General features: G+C 43.6%; 3 protein-coding genes across 5 annotated transcripts in view; 1 reads left to right on the top strand and 2 right to left on the bottom strand.

Annotated features, from left to right (window-relative positions):
• The window catches only part of LOC118427414 (cysteine protease ATG4A-like), a 10,234-nt gene extending 9,175 nt beyond the window's left edge, over window positions 1-1,059 (bottom strand). For 2 of the 3 annotated variants that reach the window (XM_035837211.1, XM_035837212.1), the window contains exon 1: window positions 912-943. Coding sequence is in view for 1 of the 3 variants with exons in the window: in XM_035837210.1 (XP_035693103.1) it covers window positions 912-939 (28 nt within the window). In the remaining 2 variants the exon portion in view is untranslated. Of the gene's footprint in view, window positions 1-911 lie in introns of all 3 variants that reach the window. The other variant, XM_035837210.1, reaches the window with a different exon arrangement.
• Window positions 1,060-1,061: 2 nt separating this feature from the next.
• LOC118428018 (peroxynitrite isomerase THAP4-like) lies at window positions 1,062-5,237 on the top strand. Its single transcript, XM_035837983.1, has 5 exons — window positions 1,062-1,227; window positions 2,110-2,314; window positions 2,631-2,740; window positions 3,506-3,609; window positions 4,078-5,237. The coding sequence occupies exons 1-5, from the start codon at window positions 1,212-1,214 to the stop codon at window positions 4,195-4,197; spliced, it is 555 nt and encodes a 184-aa protein (XP_035693876.1). The 5' UTR covers window positions 1,062-1,211; the 3' UTR covers window positions 4,198-5,237.
• Window positions 5,238-5,960: 723 nt separating this feature from the next.
• LOC118428017 (neuronal acetylcholine receptor subunit alpha-6-like) lies at window positions 5,961-18,271 on the bottom strand. Its single transcript, XM_035837982.1, has 12 exons — window positions 17,849-18,271; window positions 12,567-12,684; window positions 11,958-12,097; window positions 11,382-11,426; window positions 10,896-10,918; window positions 10,435-10,542; window positions 9,694-9,890; window positions 8,472-8,652; window positions 7,667-7,830; window positions 6,955-7,149; window positions 6,504-6,598; window positions 5,961-6,169 (listed from the first exon to the last, which is right to left on the bottom strand). The coding sequence occupies exons 2-12, from the start codon at window positions 12,616-12,618 to the stop codon at window positions 6,008-6,010; spliced, it is 1,362 nt and encodes a 453-aa protein (XP_035693875.1). The 5' UTR covers window positions 12,619-12,684; window positions 17,849-18,271; the 3' UTR covers window positions 5,961-6,007.
• Between the last annotated feature and the right edge of the window lie 997 nt (window positions 18,272-19,268).

The following is a 19,268-nucleotide window of genomic DNA, read 5'->3' as shown; positions in this document are numbered from 1 at the left end:
AGTAGCGACCTTCGGGAGCGGAACAAAGCTAACAAGACTGGATTCCAGGCTAGAATTTAGCTTAATTATAGGTAGCAATGCAAAATCCACTCTCTGGGGCTTAACTGGAAGAAAACAAAACCCATCTGGCCATTGTTATGCAAATCAAAACAATGGTCGAGACATGAACTGTTTTTGTTTCGGGGCCTTTACCTGACATATTACCTAGAATTCCTGTTGCATCACATGCGTCCTAATACAATGTATCTGTGAAAGGGCTTATTGTATTTTTAAAAAATGCCTCCTGTTGCAATTGATAAATATTTTTGGAACATTCCAACCTAAAGGTTCTGCATTTTTGTTTTCTTCACTTTCGGTTGGCCACGTCACTCTGTACGCGTGTCTGAACACATTTCTTATCTACGATTGTTCACGACGTTACTTCTAAATGCGTCTTAGTGACTCAAGATGACTTCATTGTCTTGTGAGGGCCGGCCTTGAGTCACCTGACGGTGCCTTCTGAACTCCGTAAACAAATTATTTGGCTTGAGGCAACTTGAAACTGCTTATAAAGATGCACTCTAGGCGAGAAAACAGGAACAGCGCTACTTCCACATTATAAAGGAAAGGTGAAGTGACTACACTTTAGATGTGTGATCTATTTAAACCTTCGTTAAACGTAACAAATCGGTTTTCAACTCGGCAAGTTTTTCTCCCGGATTTTGTGACCCAAACTACAAATCAGCTGATTTCGGTCCATGAGCAGTCCACACTTCCGGGTGTGGATTTTGGCGAATATCGCGACATTCCTACCTACGTGAAGCTTCCAAACACAAACTACAATTCTACAGAGTCTAAACTGTGTGTCCTGTCGTTCACAGACGCCGAAAAGCGGCTCTAGGGAGAGAAAACGGGTGTTTCTGTGTCCGTACCTGCGTGCATCCCGCCAGAGAGCTCCATCTTCGCCCAGTTCGACAATAACAATGGCAAGTACGCATGCGTTTGACCAATTTTCTTACGCTCTCTCTCATTGGTCTACTCCTTGCCATCAGCCGACTATTGACCAATTAACGATCGTTTCAGTAAATGGTCCGAAAGACGATGACGCAATCGACCTGTCCCATCATCCTCTACGGAACCCGGAAGTGTCCAGAATTTGGTGCAGAGAAACAGAAACTGGGTGTTTAGTCCAGAAAGACGTGCACGTGGAAGAATTAGAGCAGAATTAGAGTATGGCAGCTTTACCAAGTAAGTTCCATAGGACTAAAACAGCTCACAGAAAAGATCAGAAAATTTATGACAATTGAATGATACAGACCCATCAAGCTTCAAAATTTTAAAGAGAAAGTTCTAGAGTTCAAATTATTGCAAGCAGATCTATAACCTCCTTCGTCTAGTCAAGGAGGTTATATCTATATAACCTCCTTGGAGGTTATATCTATAAAGGAGGTTATATCTATATAACCTCCTTGGTCTAGTCCAATCAATGTCAGGTGATGCCAGGTGAAGGAATTACCTCTAATTTAAACCAATTCTGTAACTGCAAACTTAAAACCATGTGTACTGCGGAGAGGCCATTTTCTCCTTAATACAAATTAATTCATCGTTTGTAGTATTAACCTCCTTCAGCATACATTACAAAAATGCTTCCTTCTGCCATGTTCTTTTTTTTAAAAATCTAACTCCTTTACTAGCTGGACCCCTAACCGCCGCCGATGCTTCCTATAAACTTGCTGGACCCCTACACGATGCTCCTTCACTAGGTGGCGTCTCTTGGTGGGGAGTTGAACACTGCAATCCGTTTTTGGATAGCTCTTGTTGTTGGCGAGTTATTCCCGTTTAAAGTTAAGTCCCTGTAACCATGCTTCCTTCAGCTATGTTCTTTTTTTTTTTAAATCTAACTCCTTAACTAGCTGGACCCCTAAACCCGGCCGATGCTTCCTATTAACTTGCTGGACCCCTACACGATGCTCCTTCACTAGGTGACGTCTCTTGGTGGGGAGTTGAACACTGCAATCCGTTTTCGGATAGCTATTGCTGTTGGCGAGTTATTCCCGTTTAAAGTTAAGTCCCTGTAACCATGCTTCCTTCAGCTATGTTCTTTTTTTAAAAATCTAACTCTTTTGCTAGCTGGACCCCTAACCGCGGCCGATGCTTCCTATAAACTAGCTCCACCCCTTCACGATGCCCTGAAGCCGCTGGCCTGGTTACTGGGGACATGGAGGGGTGAGGAGGGGAAGGGAGACTACCCCACCATCAAGGACTTCAAGTACAAGGAAGAGGTCAAGTTCGACCACGTGGGACAACCCAACCTACATTTACACAATAATTCACAGTGTTACATGTATCTTTCTGTTAGATATGACTGAACGTGATACTAAACTTGAAAAAAGTTAACAACTTAACAGGCAGTTTTCATGCAATCCTGGCCATAATCATTCTTAATCTTAACTTAAAAGGTTAATCTGTGTTGGAAAAACAGCTCCAGTCTTTGTCACAGCAGCAGTGGATTGTTCATACATTGACAAAGAACTGTTCAGTCAAAAATTTGTGTAAGTCCAATTTTTTATGTTGTTCCAGAACTCAAACAGGCACTTAGCAGCTTAATTTGAACTTAAGTTGGTAACTGGATATCTGTTTTTCTGTTTCAGGTTCTGCTCGTCCCACTATGAGACCGGCAAGCCGCTCCATCGAGAGAAAGGCTTCCTGAAGATTCAGCCAGGCACTAGCCACCTGGCTCTGGTCAACACACAGAACGTCGGTCAGTTCAGCTAGATATCATGTGGCAGTCGTATTCCATAAGCGGCCGTATCTCTGAAATAAGAAGCTGCAAGTTGAAATCCCAGCTCACCTGACATGTATGCTACCTGAACAGGACATTATGCCATGGTTTGTTCTGATTCACAGCTTGTCAAAAAATCAAGCTAAAGGAATTTCCTGGCCTGTACAATACTTTCCATAGCGCATACCTTCTGTCACAAGCAGTGGAAGACTAGCCTGGTATCCAGCCGTAATATACTGTAGCTATATTACGGCTGGATACCAGGCTAGTGGAAGACTAGCTCTTCATCAGTGGTTTGAGGTCACTTTCTTCCCTGACCCTATTATATTATAGTAGTTCTGTAGTTCATTACTGTGAGCTCCTAATGATTTAATTACACATAACCATGGTTTGGCCAAATTCTGGCCAAAAGGCCTCCAATGACATTTGGGGAGGTCTTGGACCGCATATACACTGGCCACCTAACATCATCTTTTCCTATAGCTACTGCAGCAGTTGTTGGTTTTTGTGTTGTACTTGTCCAATTCTGGGTTTGACTGACAGCTGTCACTGACTGCTGCTCAAATCTCAAAGCAGATCCTACAGTTAACCATAAGATAGGATCAAAGCTGGCCAAGGAGTATAGCTGGCCAAAGGGAGTCAGACTGTACGCATCTGACTCCCTTTGGCTTGCTATACTCCTTTTCCAGCTTTGATGGCACCATAGGATCTGCTTGAAGGCTAACTTCTGCATCTGTTCCACAGGTATAGTAGAGCTGTCAGAAGGGGAGGTCAAAGGTCAGGAGATCATGCTGGAATCCCACACCATAGGGAGGATGACCTTCGGCAAGGACCCAGCTGTTACCAAGGTCACATGCATTTAGGAACATTGATTGATTGGTTTAAGGATGTTTTGATAAGTCTTCACAATTTGGAGATAAGGCAATCCACCCAGCAGCTTCCTTTAGAACTGCACATTACAAATCTGTTAGTCTTATCCTAGGTACCATCTAGGTAGTACATGTACATAGTTCACTCCTATGTTCACTTCTGCTACCGATCTGGGTATATATTCAAGTCTTTTGGTGGTGACGTCAATTAATGAGCAAATTAAGGAATGGGTTCCAGAACTCTCATCTGATGACAACAGGCCCTTCCGGGTGCTTGAACCCATTCGTTGATTCACTCGTGATCCAAAATTTGGACAATTCCAGACGTTAGAAATGTGTGGCCCAAGGGCTATAGCAATAAAGATGAGCACCACCTCTAATCATCTGATACAGATGTACAGGCAACTTTAACTTTAACTTTTTAAGGTGTTCATTTTATATTTACAGATCCAGAGAACGTTTCGCCTGGTGGATGCAGACACTTTAGAACAGGTGGTTCATATGGAGACCAGCGCAACCGCCCCCGCACAGCACCACCTGTCCATTCAGTACAAGAAGGTTGCATGATCTTCCTGCAGTTTGGGGGTATTCTGCAAGGTGGTGCTTATTGGAGTTTCTCATGAAGGATGCTAGCCTGGTATCCAGCCATAATATTATAAGCTCCCGAGTCTCTTCTCTTGCAAAGAGGAGAGAAGAGACTCGGGAGCTATAATACGGCTGGATACCAGGCTAGAAGGATGCCGCATTGTCTATAACTAGGGGTAGGTAGCTTGTACCAGATCTAGATTCAATAGGTAGTAGAACTATTCCAAGTAAACTTAATGAATAGCCATATGAGATAAGTGATTATCATCTCATTGAAGCTGCGGTATCGGGGGGTAATTTGCTGTGGTTCGAGCAATTAGACCTAGCACTCAACGAAATTAAATTTTCATTGATGAAAAACTACTCTTTTTACACTTCGTGTGTTAAAAATACAGTTTTCTACCTAGGAACTGTACTTAATGGCTGGCTTACTCTTCTGGGATGTTATTCAGTCTCTTTGGTTAATTTGAATCAACTATTTCCGATGGAGTCTGGTAGAGACTAGACGATAGGACCAACGCATGAAGCTAAATAAGACTGGATGCTTGTCTTTTCTCAATAGCATTGTACTTCCTTCCAACATTGTATTGTATCAAAGTTTGGTTGGTGACATTTTACATTAAGTTCAGTTTTGTTTAGACCATTTATTTATTTATTTGTTCTACTGTTTTGTCTTCTAATTTTATTTTAGAGAAAGCTGCAAAAAATCAAGGTACCTTTCATACATGGAATGTACTTTTCAATGTACGAAATGACAAAAGAAACTCTTTATTCACACAGAAGTTGAAAAGCTTTATTACTGTCAGTCTGGCAAACACACAAGTACATTTTTATACATGAAGTTACACATGTCGAACATTAGTTAAGTTAATCTATGACACACTAGGACAAATGCATAAATGTTCACAGTTTCTTTTGCTGGCCCCCCAACTTGAACCTCAATTATCTGAATTGTATAGGATCAATAGGTTAAATAGATAGATATAGACATTAATTCATTAAATCATACCACAAAAATACTTTTAAGATACAGACAAGTCTATTTATCATTCCACTTGCTTGAGTCTCCTAACATCCTAACAATAAACATAACTACTAGTAACAACAAACAACTTGGATGCTCCACTCTATATAAGGCACCTTTCACCCTGTAGTACATGTCAAAGTTTCTCAGTTGTTATATCTAACCCCATGAAATATATGGCAGGCATTTGAATTTGTTTTCAAAGACAGCCTTTTTGCTTATGACACACTTCATCATTTGTTTTGTTACAATGTAGCTATAGGCAATTCAGTATCATGATCACCGCATCCACCACACACGTAAGGAAAGCCGAAAACTTGAATACTACCTACTAAACCATAATTCATTAGTACATCCTATCACTTACTGATTTATACCTAACATACATCAACGTATAGCAACCCCAACTGCAACCTCACCTGGATGAAACCAGTAGTGCCCATTTTTGGCAAGATGAAGTTGGATGAAACCAGTAGCAACCGTTTGAGGGATGAAACTGGATACAACTGGTACTGACTGGTTTAGCAATGAAACTGGTTCAAACCAGAGATGACTGGTTCTGAGGCCAGTTGAAACCAGATCCGACCGGGTCAGGATGAGGGTGAAGTTGGATGAAACCAGCTGTAGCAACTGATTTAAGGATGATGATGATGAGGAGGGATAAAGCTTGATGAAACCAATGCTCAATGGTTTGACGACAAAACTGGTTCAGATTAGTGCTGGCCGGTTCAAACCAGAGCCCACCGGTTCAGACCAGATCCGACCGGTTCAGGCCAGCTGCAGCAGGATGGCGAGGGTGCCGATGAGCGCGGTCAGGATGAAGGCCGTCAGCAGGATGCGGTCGATGACCAGCGCCACGTTCTTCCAGTCCCGCTGGTTGGCGGTGTTCCTGGACTGCTCGTCAACGGTCTGGGCGATGGCGTGCACGTTCTGAAAGAAGGAATGGGCATTAGGCGGTTCTTTATATTTTGAAAAGTATATTTTTACTGTATTGCTGCCCCTACGGACGGTGAGGCTTCTAAGGTGATAAAAGAATATTCTTCACCGATATATACGTTTCAAGCTCAATAGCTGAATCTAAACAAAGAATCGTTGAACTTCATTTTCTTGAGTTGAGAGTTGAACGCGTACATACCACAAAAAAGTACTGGTCTCAGTCATTATTTCTCATTGAACTACTACAGCGCAATCTTCAAGTTATTCAAATGGTCCTCATTGACAGCCACTAATTTATCCGATGGTAAGTGCGGTAAACGAAACCAACCTGCAGAATGTCCTGCATGCACTTCAGCTTCTTGATCTCAGTAACGGTGGAGGCGGCGCCGCCCTCAGCTGGACCGTCTCCGGTCGCGATGGAACCTAGACACAACAAACAAACACACATTCAGTTATTGACCCAACTTCAGCCTGTAACACAAACACTCGGCTTAACCGGCCGGGATGTGGTTTACACTCTTGTGGGCGCTTCAGGCCTTAGACACAACAATGATCCCAGCCGAGTTTGGCTCATAACATAAACATATAAACATACACAGCGTAGATATATTCAAAAAAACGTGCATGAAAACGCATAGAAGAAGTCGGTTTACATCTGCTAAAATGTTGGAATACCAAGTAATCCACATACATTTTCAGGATAGTAATGGATCAGGAGATTGGTGGTAGGCGAGAAAGAAAGAGAAACGAAAGAAAACATACACCACATATTTTCTTACCCAGTGGAGCCCCATCCTTGTCGGAGGCCGCTGCCGGGTAGCGGATGCAGCAGACCCTGGTTAGGACGGACAAGGCCGCCTTCAGCCAGCCAGGTACGGGGCTGAGGTCCGCCGCGTGGTGGTGGATGCCCCACAGTCCGATGGTCACCACCGTGAACAGCCCCACCAGGATCACGGCAAGGGCGTAGAACTGGCCTGAAACAGGAGAACTTGTCGTAGTACATACATACATACATACATACATAACCTTTATTTTGACTGGATGGCTACTAGTATACGTTACTGAAAATTTTATCGTTTCAATAGAGACAAGAATAGAACCAGCCCAGCTGTTGAGAAGAATCTATATGACTTTCCATTACGTTGCAACCCACAGTGTACACCCACAAAACTACTGTCACAGTGACAATCATGATGTCAGAAATGCTTTCAATGTGTATGCCTATCGTACGACAGTCACTATAGAAATTCCATGGCCTCCTCAAGCAAAGTATTCCCATGAATGGCACCAATTGAAATTAACCCATTGGCAATTGAACTCGGCCAGTTGACCAGAAATTGGTCCAATTCTAGTACATATTCTATCAGCCTGCAAAGGGGTCTGGTGGAGAAGGACTAGTCACCAATGGCAATAAGAGATGTTGACCAATGGCATGTAAGCATTAACTAACCAATGAGCGAGTTCGACTCATGACCACCGATGATTACTCACCAATGATAGGCGTCGTTCCATGGCCGCTGAGAGGGAAGTGCCCGTAGTTGAGCAGGGAGACCAGCGTGACCCCCAGCAGAGATACGACCCCCAGCAGAGTCCGGCTGCCCGTGTCGGAGGGCAGGTAGAACCCCAGCACGGCGGCCGCCAGGAAAAGCACCGTTCTGAAACGTACAGTACAAAACAGCACCATTGTTATACCGATGATTACAATATGCAACTGAGAAGGTTACCATATTACTGAGTGTGGCTTCGAATGGAGAAGCCATAGCGGTAGCTCTGTGTGAGTGCCAAATAGGAAGAGAGATGTGCTTGAGGCAGAAGTTACTTTATTGAGTTTTTTTTGTTTTATATCGGCAACCCATGTTAGAAAATAATTCAGAACCTACACATCTTTTAAATTTTCAATGTTTCCTCAGCAACCCCAGAGGTCTGCTAAAGACTACCTAGTACCTAGCCTCTACCAGGCTCCGCGGATCGCTGGTCAAATAGTAGAAATTGGACTATAATAGAGGGAATATTATGCTAAGGATGTCGGACGGCCAGCTGAGTCAATACGAGATCCATTGAACCAGTGTGGAGTTAACATGCTCTTTGAAGTCGACTGATGATGACTGCTTCTTCGTATCCGAAGGTCAGTGGGAAAGTTGTCCTCGGCCTCCTCTGATAGCTGACTAATAGGTACGAACTGAGTCGCGTACTGACTCCTCCTGCGGTCGACTCCCCTAGCATACTATTCCCTGTACAAGTCCAATTTCTACTATTTGACCAGCGATCCACGAAGCACTAGCTATCACCAACTTACGGCGCGATGAGGTTGAATGTGAGCAGCGAGCTCGGCGAGCGACTGAAGCTGACGGAGAACAGAATGTGCACGTAAGCTTCCGGGCAGCATTCATACTTCATCACGTGCCTCGTCGCTTGGGTCTTCTTGATCTGCCAGGTCGAATCCTCAACGAATGGTTCAAGCGAAATAGACTCTAGACCTGAAGCAGTAAGTTTGTAGAAGATGCTTACTATCTGTTAGGTCGTTTGCCCGGCCACACTGTTTAATAGCTTCACACACAGCGATATCGATATACTAGATACTTACACCACCTTGTCACAAGAGGGCTGCAACCGCACAGAAACTGTTGAGCGACAAAAGGTTTCAAAGATGCCAAAACGATTTTCACGATTTATTTCCACTTTTTTTTCCTTTAAAATCATACATTCGTTGATACCTCAATCATAAAATCATACATTCGTTGATACCTCAACGAATTTCTAGATTTTCCGTCCCTTAATATGTTTTTGTTGCCTTTTAAAACATACTTTTGCATTTTGCACCACATTAGCATCTAATATGAAATGAAATGAAATGAAATGAAGGGTCACAAAAATGCAACTCTGGTCGCTGTACAGTCACTCGGCGATCGCCATCTATGGAAAGGGGGTCTTACGGAGCTATGAGATTGAAGACGTGTAAGACGCCAGGCTCGCGTCTTAGGAGTAGACTAAAGGTGACGTCGACGTAGGGCTCAGAACAGCAGGGATATCTGACGACGTTCCTTCTGGCAGAAGCGTTGACGACGTCCCAATTTGCAGGATCTTCGAGACTAGCTAACATCTTGTTCTGGTTCGCCCTTTCTACACACAAACACATACAGGGACAGAGAGCATAACTTGTATAACAGATGTACAGGCGTTGTAAGTAACGTCACAACTAGATTTCTTTTTACATAGCTATAGATTTGCCACCATGTTGGTCGGATGGATGTCGACCAGTCATTCGACGCGCACGAACAGTAATCCTAAGGAAAATGCTGTTGTCTGACAGACACGCACACAAACAGCTCCGAAAACATAACCTTCTTGGCGAATACTTTCAGGCACGTGCTCAGTGCATTCCGTCAGTCGTTCTGACGAAGGCTGTGAAATTGATAAATGGGTTAGCAAATCCTACAATAGTCCTACTTATCTTTTGATAGACATTTCCTGTTTATTGGCCGACAAACTCAACTTGATTTCTCTGTACTAAAACTTACCAAGGCGGAGGTCTATTTCCCGGTTATGGTGGGTCCATGACCCCACTTTCAGGTCGCACGTCTGCTCGTCGAAGGGGTAGTAGGTGGCGTCAAACGCGCACGAGGTCTGCGTCAGCCACTTCGGGATGAACGTCACTTCGCCGTCCGAGCTCACGATCGCATCTACCGTCAGGTCAAGACCGCTGTCAAGGGTGCGCCTAGTTTGGGAGGGAAGGAACATAAAGACGTGAGCTTTTCTGATAACTTTTTCAAGTTCAAGTACTGAGATCTGTTTACATTTTTTAACGGGATTGTTCAGAGCAAGGTCATTAGACCACTTCAAGGCAATGAACTAAGAAGTTGGAAACTCGTTGTACTCGGAGATAGCGGTGAACATTTGTTTTGAGTAGCTGATAAGTTGTAGACAGGAGGTAAACAGTTGAGGTCAAGATATTTTTATTATTTGACTGTCCGGGGAAAGAAACTCTTGCTCTAGAAGGACTTGGAAACTGGCGATTGAACAGTACTATATAATTATGTGAGTTTGAAGAAAACCTAGTGTTGCGCTGAAAGGCTTTCAGTGGAGGGACAAGTAGTGTGAGATCGTTGGAGCAATAGCCATGGAAGTACCGGTAAAAGAGAAATAGATCTAGACATACAAAAATGCGTCCGTTTGACAGTAGGAGGAGAAAATTATCTTTCTCTAAAGTATGACTTAAAATTTTTAACACCATTGTTCTTTCTTTTGCAAACTTGACTCACGAGTTGTATGGCAGCAGGTCCGGTCTCCACAGCTGGTCAGACGGGATGTTGATCTTCCTGATGTTGTCGTACTGCCCCGGATTCCACCTCAGACGGTAGTCTTTCCAACTCTGCAAAGATATGAGGCAATAGAGCAGGGGAAACACAGCATGAAACCGTGACGGGGGAAGCTACAGATTCTATCTTCCAATTCTGCAAAGACATGAGGCATACGAAAAGGGGGGAACAACATAAACCGTGACGGGGGAAGCTACAGATGCTATCTGAAACGGCACGCAGTCCTTCCAATTCTGCAAAGATATGAGGCATACGAGAAGGGGGGAACACAACATGAAACCGTGACGGGGGAAGCTACAGATTCCACCTGAGACAGCAGTCCTTCCAACTCTGCAAGGACATGAGGCATAAGAGAAGGGGGGGGGGCAACATGAAATCGTGACGGAGTAAGCTACAGATTCCACCTGAGACAGCATTCCTTCCAACTCTACAAAGACATGAGGTATAAGAGAAGGGAGAAACAACATAAACCGTGACGGGGGAAGCTACAGATGCTATCTGAAACGGCACGTAGTCCTTCCAATTCTGCAAAGACATGAGGCATAAGAGAAGGAGGGAACAACATGAACCGTGACGGGGGAAGCTACAAATTCTATTCGAAACGGTACGTAGTCCTTCCAATTCTGCAAAGACATGCGGCATAAGAGAAGGGGGAAACAACATGAAACCGTGACTGGGGACGTTACAGATTTCTTCTGAGACGGCAGTTATTCCAACTCCACACAAACATCAATCATTAGAGCATGGTAAAACATAGCATGGGACCGGGACGGCGGGCATCACAGGCTATCTGACACATTTAACTCATTGTTTGTGTAACGTATTGAATATCAGTATACACAGCTGACATATTGGTTTTATCTTATTTACATGCAAGAGAATAAACTCACCATTTGCAGCCAGCTCAACGTCTTCAGTTCTTGGTTCTTGTCATCCTAAACAAACAGAAAGATGCATATTCAGCGTTCGAAGTGAAAAAAAAACGTTTCTGAGAAACTTTATGACTTCGCTGTATGCCCTTACTTAACAGACCTGCCTTGTACTTCAACGTGTCACAAATGACGCCATATGAAAAGCATAATCAAAGCAGCCGATAGTGCCAATGACAAACATTCCGATACTTTGCTCTCGGCCACTTCCCAAAGTTTTGAGTACAGGAATTCCTCACATTCTAGTTCCATTTTCGCGTTCGTTTCAGATTCACTTTTCACTAGTAGTCAGATCGTTCAGCTATCAGACGACTTTAAAGACTAGTAGGCAACCTTGACGACCAACTCTCAACCTTGATCACGACTAACTCCCAAGCATGGTCTTGAGAGACAAACTGGAGACAACTCTATCTTCATGGCTACCTTGTCCCCCCCCCCCCCCCCCCCCCCCAACGACCTAGAGGTCAAGGGACTAGCTAGATAGGTAGGTAGGTAGGTAGGTCTTGAGAAGGTCGGGAAGCCAGGAGCTTTACGTACCACTGCCAGAATGCTGGCTACAGTCATAGAGACGTCCACCACCACTGCGGTCCTGTTATCCACCATGGGAATCACGTCTCTGTGCAGACCGGACAAAAGGGCGTCCAGTAACCGTTCCTCCGACCGATAGGCCCATGTGGCTGTGCGGACAGAGTCAGAGATCTAGAATTTTAATAAATGTACGTTATCATATTAAGAGCACGTGGATCAAGCCAAGAAGAAGATCCAGAAAATAAATAAATAAACAAATAAACAAATTGGTTTAAGCTAAACTGTGTTCTTGAGTATGCTAATCTGTCCATGGGAATCAACAATACAAAATAAAGCTGAAGGATCTGGATGAACTGACTCAGGACTCCAGGGGTGGCGTAGGATAGTCAAAGACGACGAAACCTTGACGCAGACAGCTTGACGTACAGTTGAGGACACCTTAGCAAGTAACCAGTACGTAAGTAACAATGTCTACCCCATAGCCATAGCAACATAATTCAGGTGTATAGCCAGGGGATCATTTTTAGCCACAGTAAACACCCCTCCATCCCCCCACCCCACACCCCACACACACAAAACACACATACCCCACACACACCCTTCCACGGCAAACCTTACCTGTGTGTAGTGTTGACAGGAACACCAGACCAATTACAGGGCACAATTTCATCTTGCCTCTGTTCAACAACTCCGCCACTCCACAACCTGATCACGACGTGTTGCTGCTCTTCTATATCTGCAAATGACAACGGCAACAACAAGAATGAAACCTCGAAAAAGGCTAGACATTTAGGTAATAAGATACGCCAACTAGCAGTTACTCAAGCACTTTGATGTGATTTTGGAAACGGTCAGATGTTCCAGGTAGCATTCACTGTCTTTCGCCATTGACCATTTTCAAAAATCATATCCACTTGTTTGAGTAACTGCTGTTTGGAACAAGAATTAAAGTACGAATTTTCTTCATTGCAACTTCCAATGATGTTTGACTGGTGCTAGTTCATTGAGGTTTTTTATCTACTTTAGATTCACCGCAAAACAAGGCTGTTAAGCCTTAACCCTGGGCTTATTTCTTTTGTCTTTACACCACATAGTTGTTTATTATCGGTTTGTCACTAATATAGGTATGAACTAATTCGTTCTATTTTTCTGTTTTCAAAACTTCCATGTCGTTCTGGGAAACATCCACAGCCGCGATTCTCCACACGCGGTCTGGAAAACTTCACAACTCGCGTTCAAAGAACGACCGAAGGCAAAAGAACACAGCGGCTTGTTGGAAGGTCGCACAAGATCACTTCGGGAGGTCAGCAGATCCCCGCGATGATGTTGGCAGACGTTACCAAAACGAACGGACACGGAATATGGAAACTGAACTTTTCGCCCTACTGTATGCCTTGTACTATGTATGTGTAGTGATATGTGTTGATAGATTTATCAAGACCGAATGTAATCTGTATCTCTGTTATATTTTATCTGAACCTTACCTAGGCTCCCTCATGACCTCAATGAAAAGCGGCCTGCGGGCCGATTTGAGCTTCTCATGAAGAGATTAAGGTTCAAAGAAATATAGAACAGCACTGTCTCAATCTATCTTACACGGCCTTTCTCATTTCACAAAGGTGTAAAAATGGGTACCTGACTTCAGTTGGAGATGGTGGTGTGGTGAAAGCAAAGTCTACCTTTACCTTCTGTCTGTACCGGGTATGTGGCACTGTTAATATAAGTTACTAACGTGAGCGCAGTGACACATTGTCCTCGTCTGTCCAAAAGCAAAATACAAAAAGAATCTGTCATAAACATTTGGCAAATGAAGTGAATGATTTACCAGAATGATTACTCTGGCGTACTTTGGTATATATCCCTTTCTATTTTCTATTCGCTTCCAGTTACTTGCTGTGGAGAATCTATCAGAGGGGCGAGCCGGAGCTAGAATAGGATACCACAATAGGGCTACTCGTCAAGAAACTAAATCTTCTCGGGCTGTATAGTCCTCTGGCAATGTCTTTTTTAAGCCTCGTCTCAAATTAAGAGCTGAGCTCGACCGACGTGTTGGCAAGCTCCAATCGGGCGTTTTTTTGTATGGGCGATGTCCTGGCGATCGCTAGGGCTTCGGGCGATTTTTAGCAGCTCGTCCGTTGATATAAACGTCCGTTTTATGTCAGCTGTGCACCAAAAAGACAATAATGAACAAATATATATATATGTACACACCTAGGTCCCACCTGGCCACAGACTGCAAGATGCAGAGGAGTCTGGAGTAGTTAGGGGAAGGGTTCCTCAGAGAGAGCGACAATACCCTGCCATGATGATGATGATGAACAAATATTGACAACTAATCACCTACCCAATCAACATCTGCTTAAATATTGAAGCTCAATAGAAGATACTCCTCCCGAGCTTAGTGGCCTGTCAGAAAGACGGAAATTCTCTGAGCCATCTTAAGCAGATAAAGATTTGGGCGTGACAGGATATGTCTTTATGTGGAATCTGGGAGGGCAATGTCAGTTCTTAAGGCCCTGCTAAAGAATTCATCCTTCGAAATGTTAGGAGGACGCGAGGAATCTTCTAACTGTATCGTAACTTTCACACATAGACACTACAGTGTGGTATTTTTTATACCCCAACAACACTATGGGTGAAGTGAGCTCTTCTATCCTATCTTAAGTATATGTGAGGAGTAGTACTAATATGAATGAATGAATGAGTTGATTAATGGTTACGTGTAGACGTGCACAAATGAAGGGCGCGACGCCCAAAAGAAATCTAGGGGTATAGACACTGCTCATTGCCCACTAAACTAAATGCTAGTCGAAACATCAGTGTTTACCGCAATGAATGCTGGGCATCACCCTGAACACGACACTGAACTGTGACGGTTGAGTTCACGCAGAAGTCAAGGCAGTATCTCTCGCGCGTGTGGGGAATTTTCGACTGAGCAAACATCTAAAGAAATCTCACAAAACATCTAACCTTTTCCTAAGTATTTGACATTCAGGCCAGCATTGACCCCTCACCCAGGTCAGCCCAGGTCAGTCGTGTACGTGCAGTTGACCGTGTATGGATGTACACTTGGCCTTGGTACAGTGTGGCGTGATGCGCGGTCAACTTGAGTCCTGGTGCCCTTTCGCTACGATTGGCAGAACCAGCCTTATGTCATGTTTGCCATCAATCTAACTAGCCAATTCTGGTGCAAGAGACCCAGCGAAAAGGAGGAAGCAGATAGAAAACTCTTTTTGGTGTTTTTTGTTACTATGTATACATGTATGTAATCTGTGTATCTACCTATCTCTCTCTCATACACATATCTATCTATATCAATCCATTCATCCATCTATTTGTCCATCTATCCATTTACCTCTCTATCAATCGGTTCACCCATCCATTCATCCAACTTTGTATAAGGTTGTATACTTTAGAAAGAAAGGGAAAGGAAAGGAAATGAAAGAAAAGAAGCAATGATTCAAAACGCTGGTGAGAGAATCTTGGGAAAGAATTCGGACCCACAGAAACACACGGGAACATTCTCCCGACCGTTGCCTTGTTTCCCTGCCAGTTTGTGCTCTTGGGAAAAGAAGAATTGGGTCTATCCGAAAGTTGACGTGTCTCTGAGCACGTATCCCCAGATCTTAAGGCTTCTGACAACAAACCAAAACTATCAACAGAGCATCAACTGACTCCACTTCCAGATGACATTTTAGATAAGCGTCGAGCCATTTCTAAAATTCAACTTTAAGGCGTTAGGCTCGAGCTGAATGACTAAAATGCCAGATACATGCAAAGTGTGATGCGCATATGTTCATGTATAGCCCAACTCGATTGTAACACTATATCAAAGACTAATGTGTCAGCCCTTCTTGTTACGTTAATTAGGACATCAAGTCTTATTCTCCACACCTATTTTGTACTTTGTATAACAGTCGTTGCCATACTTTGTACCATGTACAAATGTCGAGCAATAAAGTTCTATCTATGTTCTCATTCCTCAGATTCAAACTACAGGCGCTAGTCTCGAATAGCTTGAATACCAAGTCTCTCGTCCACAAGACAAACAACCAAGGGTCTTCGGCCGAAAGTTTATTGATCCAAAGAGTGTCCGCAGTTTCCAAATCGCCGAGAGCCGAGAGTTGGAAGGTCGCCATGCCAGTCCCCTTGGATAAACAGATACTCAGGTGAAAAACGTGCCCTCTTCTGTCAAGTTTAAAATCAGGAGACCTTTTGGCCGTCAGCAAATGCAGTCGAAGATCTTTGACTGTGTGAACTAAATGGGTATCACTGCGTTGGTATTGTGCCAAGTTTGTGGGGTTGAACGGAAAACCACGTCCAGCAACTGTTGAGCAAAATCATCATCACCAGCCCCAACGAATTCGAAGCTAATTGATAAATATGTATTTTTGTAGTAGACATTGATAAAATAGATATTTTGTGCGTTTTGTTCTCTTTCAAATCCACGTGTTCAAGTCATGATTTTCCATACATCATAGATCCAAATTTTGGTCCTAAACAGTCGCTGTTGATCAACGGCCTCCAGCGAGTGAAAAGAGGCCCTTGTAAGACCGACAAAGCAAGCTGCTGTTGTCATTGGTATTCCTTCAAAGTTTGTTTGTTCAACCCCTCTTTAGTCCTTTTGGCCATGATGCTAAGAAAACCACTTTGTCAGAATACTGTGGCGTTTTTGCATCCTTTTAAGTTTACGCCGCTTTCTCAAAGGTTCCCCCATAGCCAGATTGTACCGATTACATACAATGTCTCAACAGATGTTAACATTCAGCATGCTTGTTTTCGAACATCTTTCAACCAGTGCTGTTTTCTACTGCGCGCGTCGATGGGGAAAACACATTGCAAGATCCACGCAATAGTGAGGATTTTCTGTCTGTCTGATGTTGTTTGAATTCGTTTAACTCTTTAGAAATTCCAGATTTTTAAAATTGCCTTTATTGAACAAACACATAAAGGCAAAATAACAGACAAGTAGTGGCCCACTCAAGTTAAGACAACTTATATCGGTGCCGCTATTAAAAGAAAATAAGAATAACATATGATTGACAAGATGCAGTAAATCTGTGCATATGGTATACTAGTGTATTGACTGGTGGAAGCGCATGTCCTGGTACCCCCCCCCCCCCCCCCTCCCCGGAAATATAGGGCACGGAAAAAAACATGGTTAGAAACGGCCAGTTTGCACAATGAAGTTCTGAGTTGAAGACATAATCAAACAGTTTGTGGAATAGTTGAAAAGGGAAGTACCAAAAAGTAGTAATTATTTGATTTCAACATCAGAGAGAGAGAAAATATCGAAAAGATGTCCTACGATCCTAAAAAGTTTGCCGAAGAGAGTGTGAGCAATTCCAGTTGCAAAACGCCAGTTCATGTAAAAGCTCAGGAAGTGCAATCGCCATTCCAGAGACAACTGATCATTGCTCTCAGTATCCACGCACGCAATTATGATTTATGGATGGATGCAGAGGAATAGTTGAAGTACTGTATTCGACGATGACTCGATCTGAACATATGTAGATTCTTCGACCTACCTTTGTGGCCTTCATATATTTGATACGCAAGTTGATAACTTGCAGTACAAGTATGGGTCACAAAGTTGTATAGTCCTTGATGTCAGGCAGCGGTCACACGATTGCGTACGTTCAAGTTCGTACAAGTTTCGCAGTTGCATTTTTTGTGGGTGAAGGTAACGTTTGCGACCGGAAAAAATAGTTTTTTTTTTTCTGTTTGATGACCATGCTACACAGTAAAAGTCAAAGCAAAATATCATCCATTTCCTCCCAAACTTTCCCAACACCCCCCATTCCAAATTAATACGCAACTCAAACGGACTTTTCTAAACGTATTCCCAGCTTTGATGATAGATTGACACACGCTCTAAAACAGAACTTCTTAAATCTTACCTCCTAATCCGCTTAAGACGTTCTTGGCACGTCTGATGCCTGCTGCTCCTCCTAGATGTCTGGACGTCCTTAAGACGGGACGGCTTCCTTAAAGGCGCTCGTAGGGATGACGTCCTACAATCTGAGCTATGCCGGGTGTGTGTTTTGGTAGCCGGCCAGTTTTTACACACAAGTGGTCATTTTGATGTTTTTCGTGAGACGGCCAGGGGTGCTCGGGCGGACGCCTCGGTTTCCATGGCAACGACCTCCACGTCCCCCCAAGACGTCGATTCATCACGCTTTCCTTCAGAAGGGCGTCGGCACGGAGGAGATAAATCTCAAAGCACATCTTGCGGTGGCTTAAGATAGTATGATAAGCATTTAGCCTCTAGCAACTGAAGAAGCTGTACATAGGGGAAACAAGTTTGGCCGACAGGCTGAATAAAAGTTCAAAACTTGAACTATGCGGCTCTGAGGGGCCGTGACTTCAGTGGCAAGATGTCGGTAGCTTGAGGGATGAATCTACTCTACTATATAAGCTTGGGAAGGAGTTTAGCCGGCAAAAGGAGTAACTGACCACGGCGATCTGCGAATGAAACTCATCCGCCGGCTAAACTCCTTCCCCACCTTAGGATACTATCTTATGCCACCGCAAGATCTGCTTGGAGATTAAGAGGAGGTACCGACCCCGACCTGTGTTTACACGGGGGCAGCTGCTGCGGTAGCCCCGAGAATCGGCAAAAAAGTTTGGCATATTCATTTGTTTGGTCAACATTTCAAAGTACACACAGGAGAAGAAGGAAATTAAAGGGGATTGTAGCTTGACACATCCCCTTTCCTTGCCCTCTTCTCTTGTATGCGCTTTCAAATGTTGACAAAAAATGAAAACAGTGAAAACCCCTCTTGTCTCTCTTGCCCAGTTTTCCTACTTTTTTTATTATTTTGTTATATCCCAATGAAAAACGTTTAGTATCTTCAAGCAGATGAACTGTACTCTCCAAGCAGAGGTTCAGCTCCGGATACTTTTAGACAAGTTTCTAGTTGGCATTTTTGTCTCACTTTCTTTATGCCCGCCAGCCAAACGGACATGGCAAAAACAAGACAAAATAGAAAGCCCGACAAAAATGCCGAAAACACGCCTAAAAGTATCCGGAATCGAACCTCTGTTTGGAGAGTAGATGAATTCGTGTGAGTTGCCAAATTTCAAGTCATTTGGATGTAACAGTACAACTTGAACACTGCTGTACAGGTAGGGACACGAGGGCTGGTGTGTTATACCGAAGGACAGTTATACCTACTCTCCAAGCAGAGGTTCGATTCCGGATACTTTTAGGCGTGTTTTCGACACTTTTGTCGCGCTTTCTATTTTGTCTTGTTTTTGCCATGTCCGTTTGGCTGGCGGGCATAAAGAAAGTGAGACAAAAATGCCATCAAGCTTAGC

The sequence above is a fragment of the Branchiostoma floridae genome, chromosome 12 (assembly GCF_000003815.2).
Source record: "Branchiostoma floridae strain S238N-H82 chromosome 12, Bfl_VNyyK, whole genome shotgun sequence".
NCBI lineage: Eukaryota > Metazoa > Chordata > Leptocardii > Amphioxiformes > Branchiostomatidae > Branchiostoma > Branchiostoma floridae.
Note: the sequence above shows the minus strand (reverse complement) of the source record. Positions and strands in the feature narration are given on the sequence as shown.

What these genes read in the sequence shown, in the direction of transcription:
- LOC118428017 (XM_035837982.1), bottom strand. Translation starts at nt 12,618, where the DNA reads ATGAAATTGTGCCCTGTAATTGGTCTGGTGTTCCTGTCAACACTACAC. An exon ending in TAGCCAGCATTCTGGCAGTG is followed by an intron (nt 11,427 to 11,957) that starts GTACGTAAAGCT and finishes CTGTTTGTTTAG; the next exon opens with GATGACAAGAACCAAGAACT. An exon ending in CGTTGAGCTGGCTGCAAATG is followed by an intron (nt 10,919 to 11,381) that starts GTGAGTTTATTC and finishes ATGTCTTTGTAG; the next exon opens with AGTTGGAAGGAATGCTGTCT.
- LOC118428018 (XM_035837983.1), top strand. An exon ending in CATTTACACAATAATTCACA is followed by an intron (nt 2,315 to 2,630) that starts GTGTTACATGTA and finishes TTTCTGTTTCAG; the next exon opens with GTTCTGCTCGTCCCACTATG. An exon ending in AGGACCCAGCTGTTACCAAG is followed by an intron (nt 3,610 to 4,077) that starts GTCACATGCATT and finishes TTATATTTACAG; the next exon opens with ATCCAGAGAACGTTTCGCCT.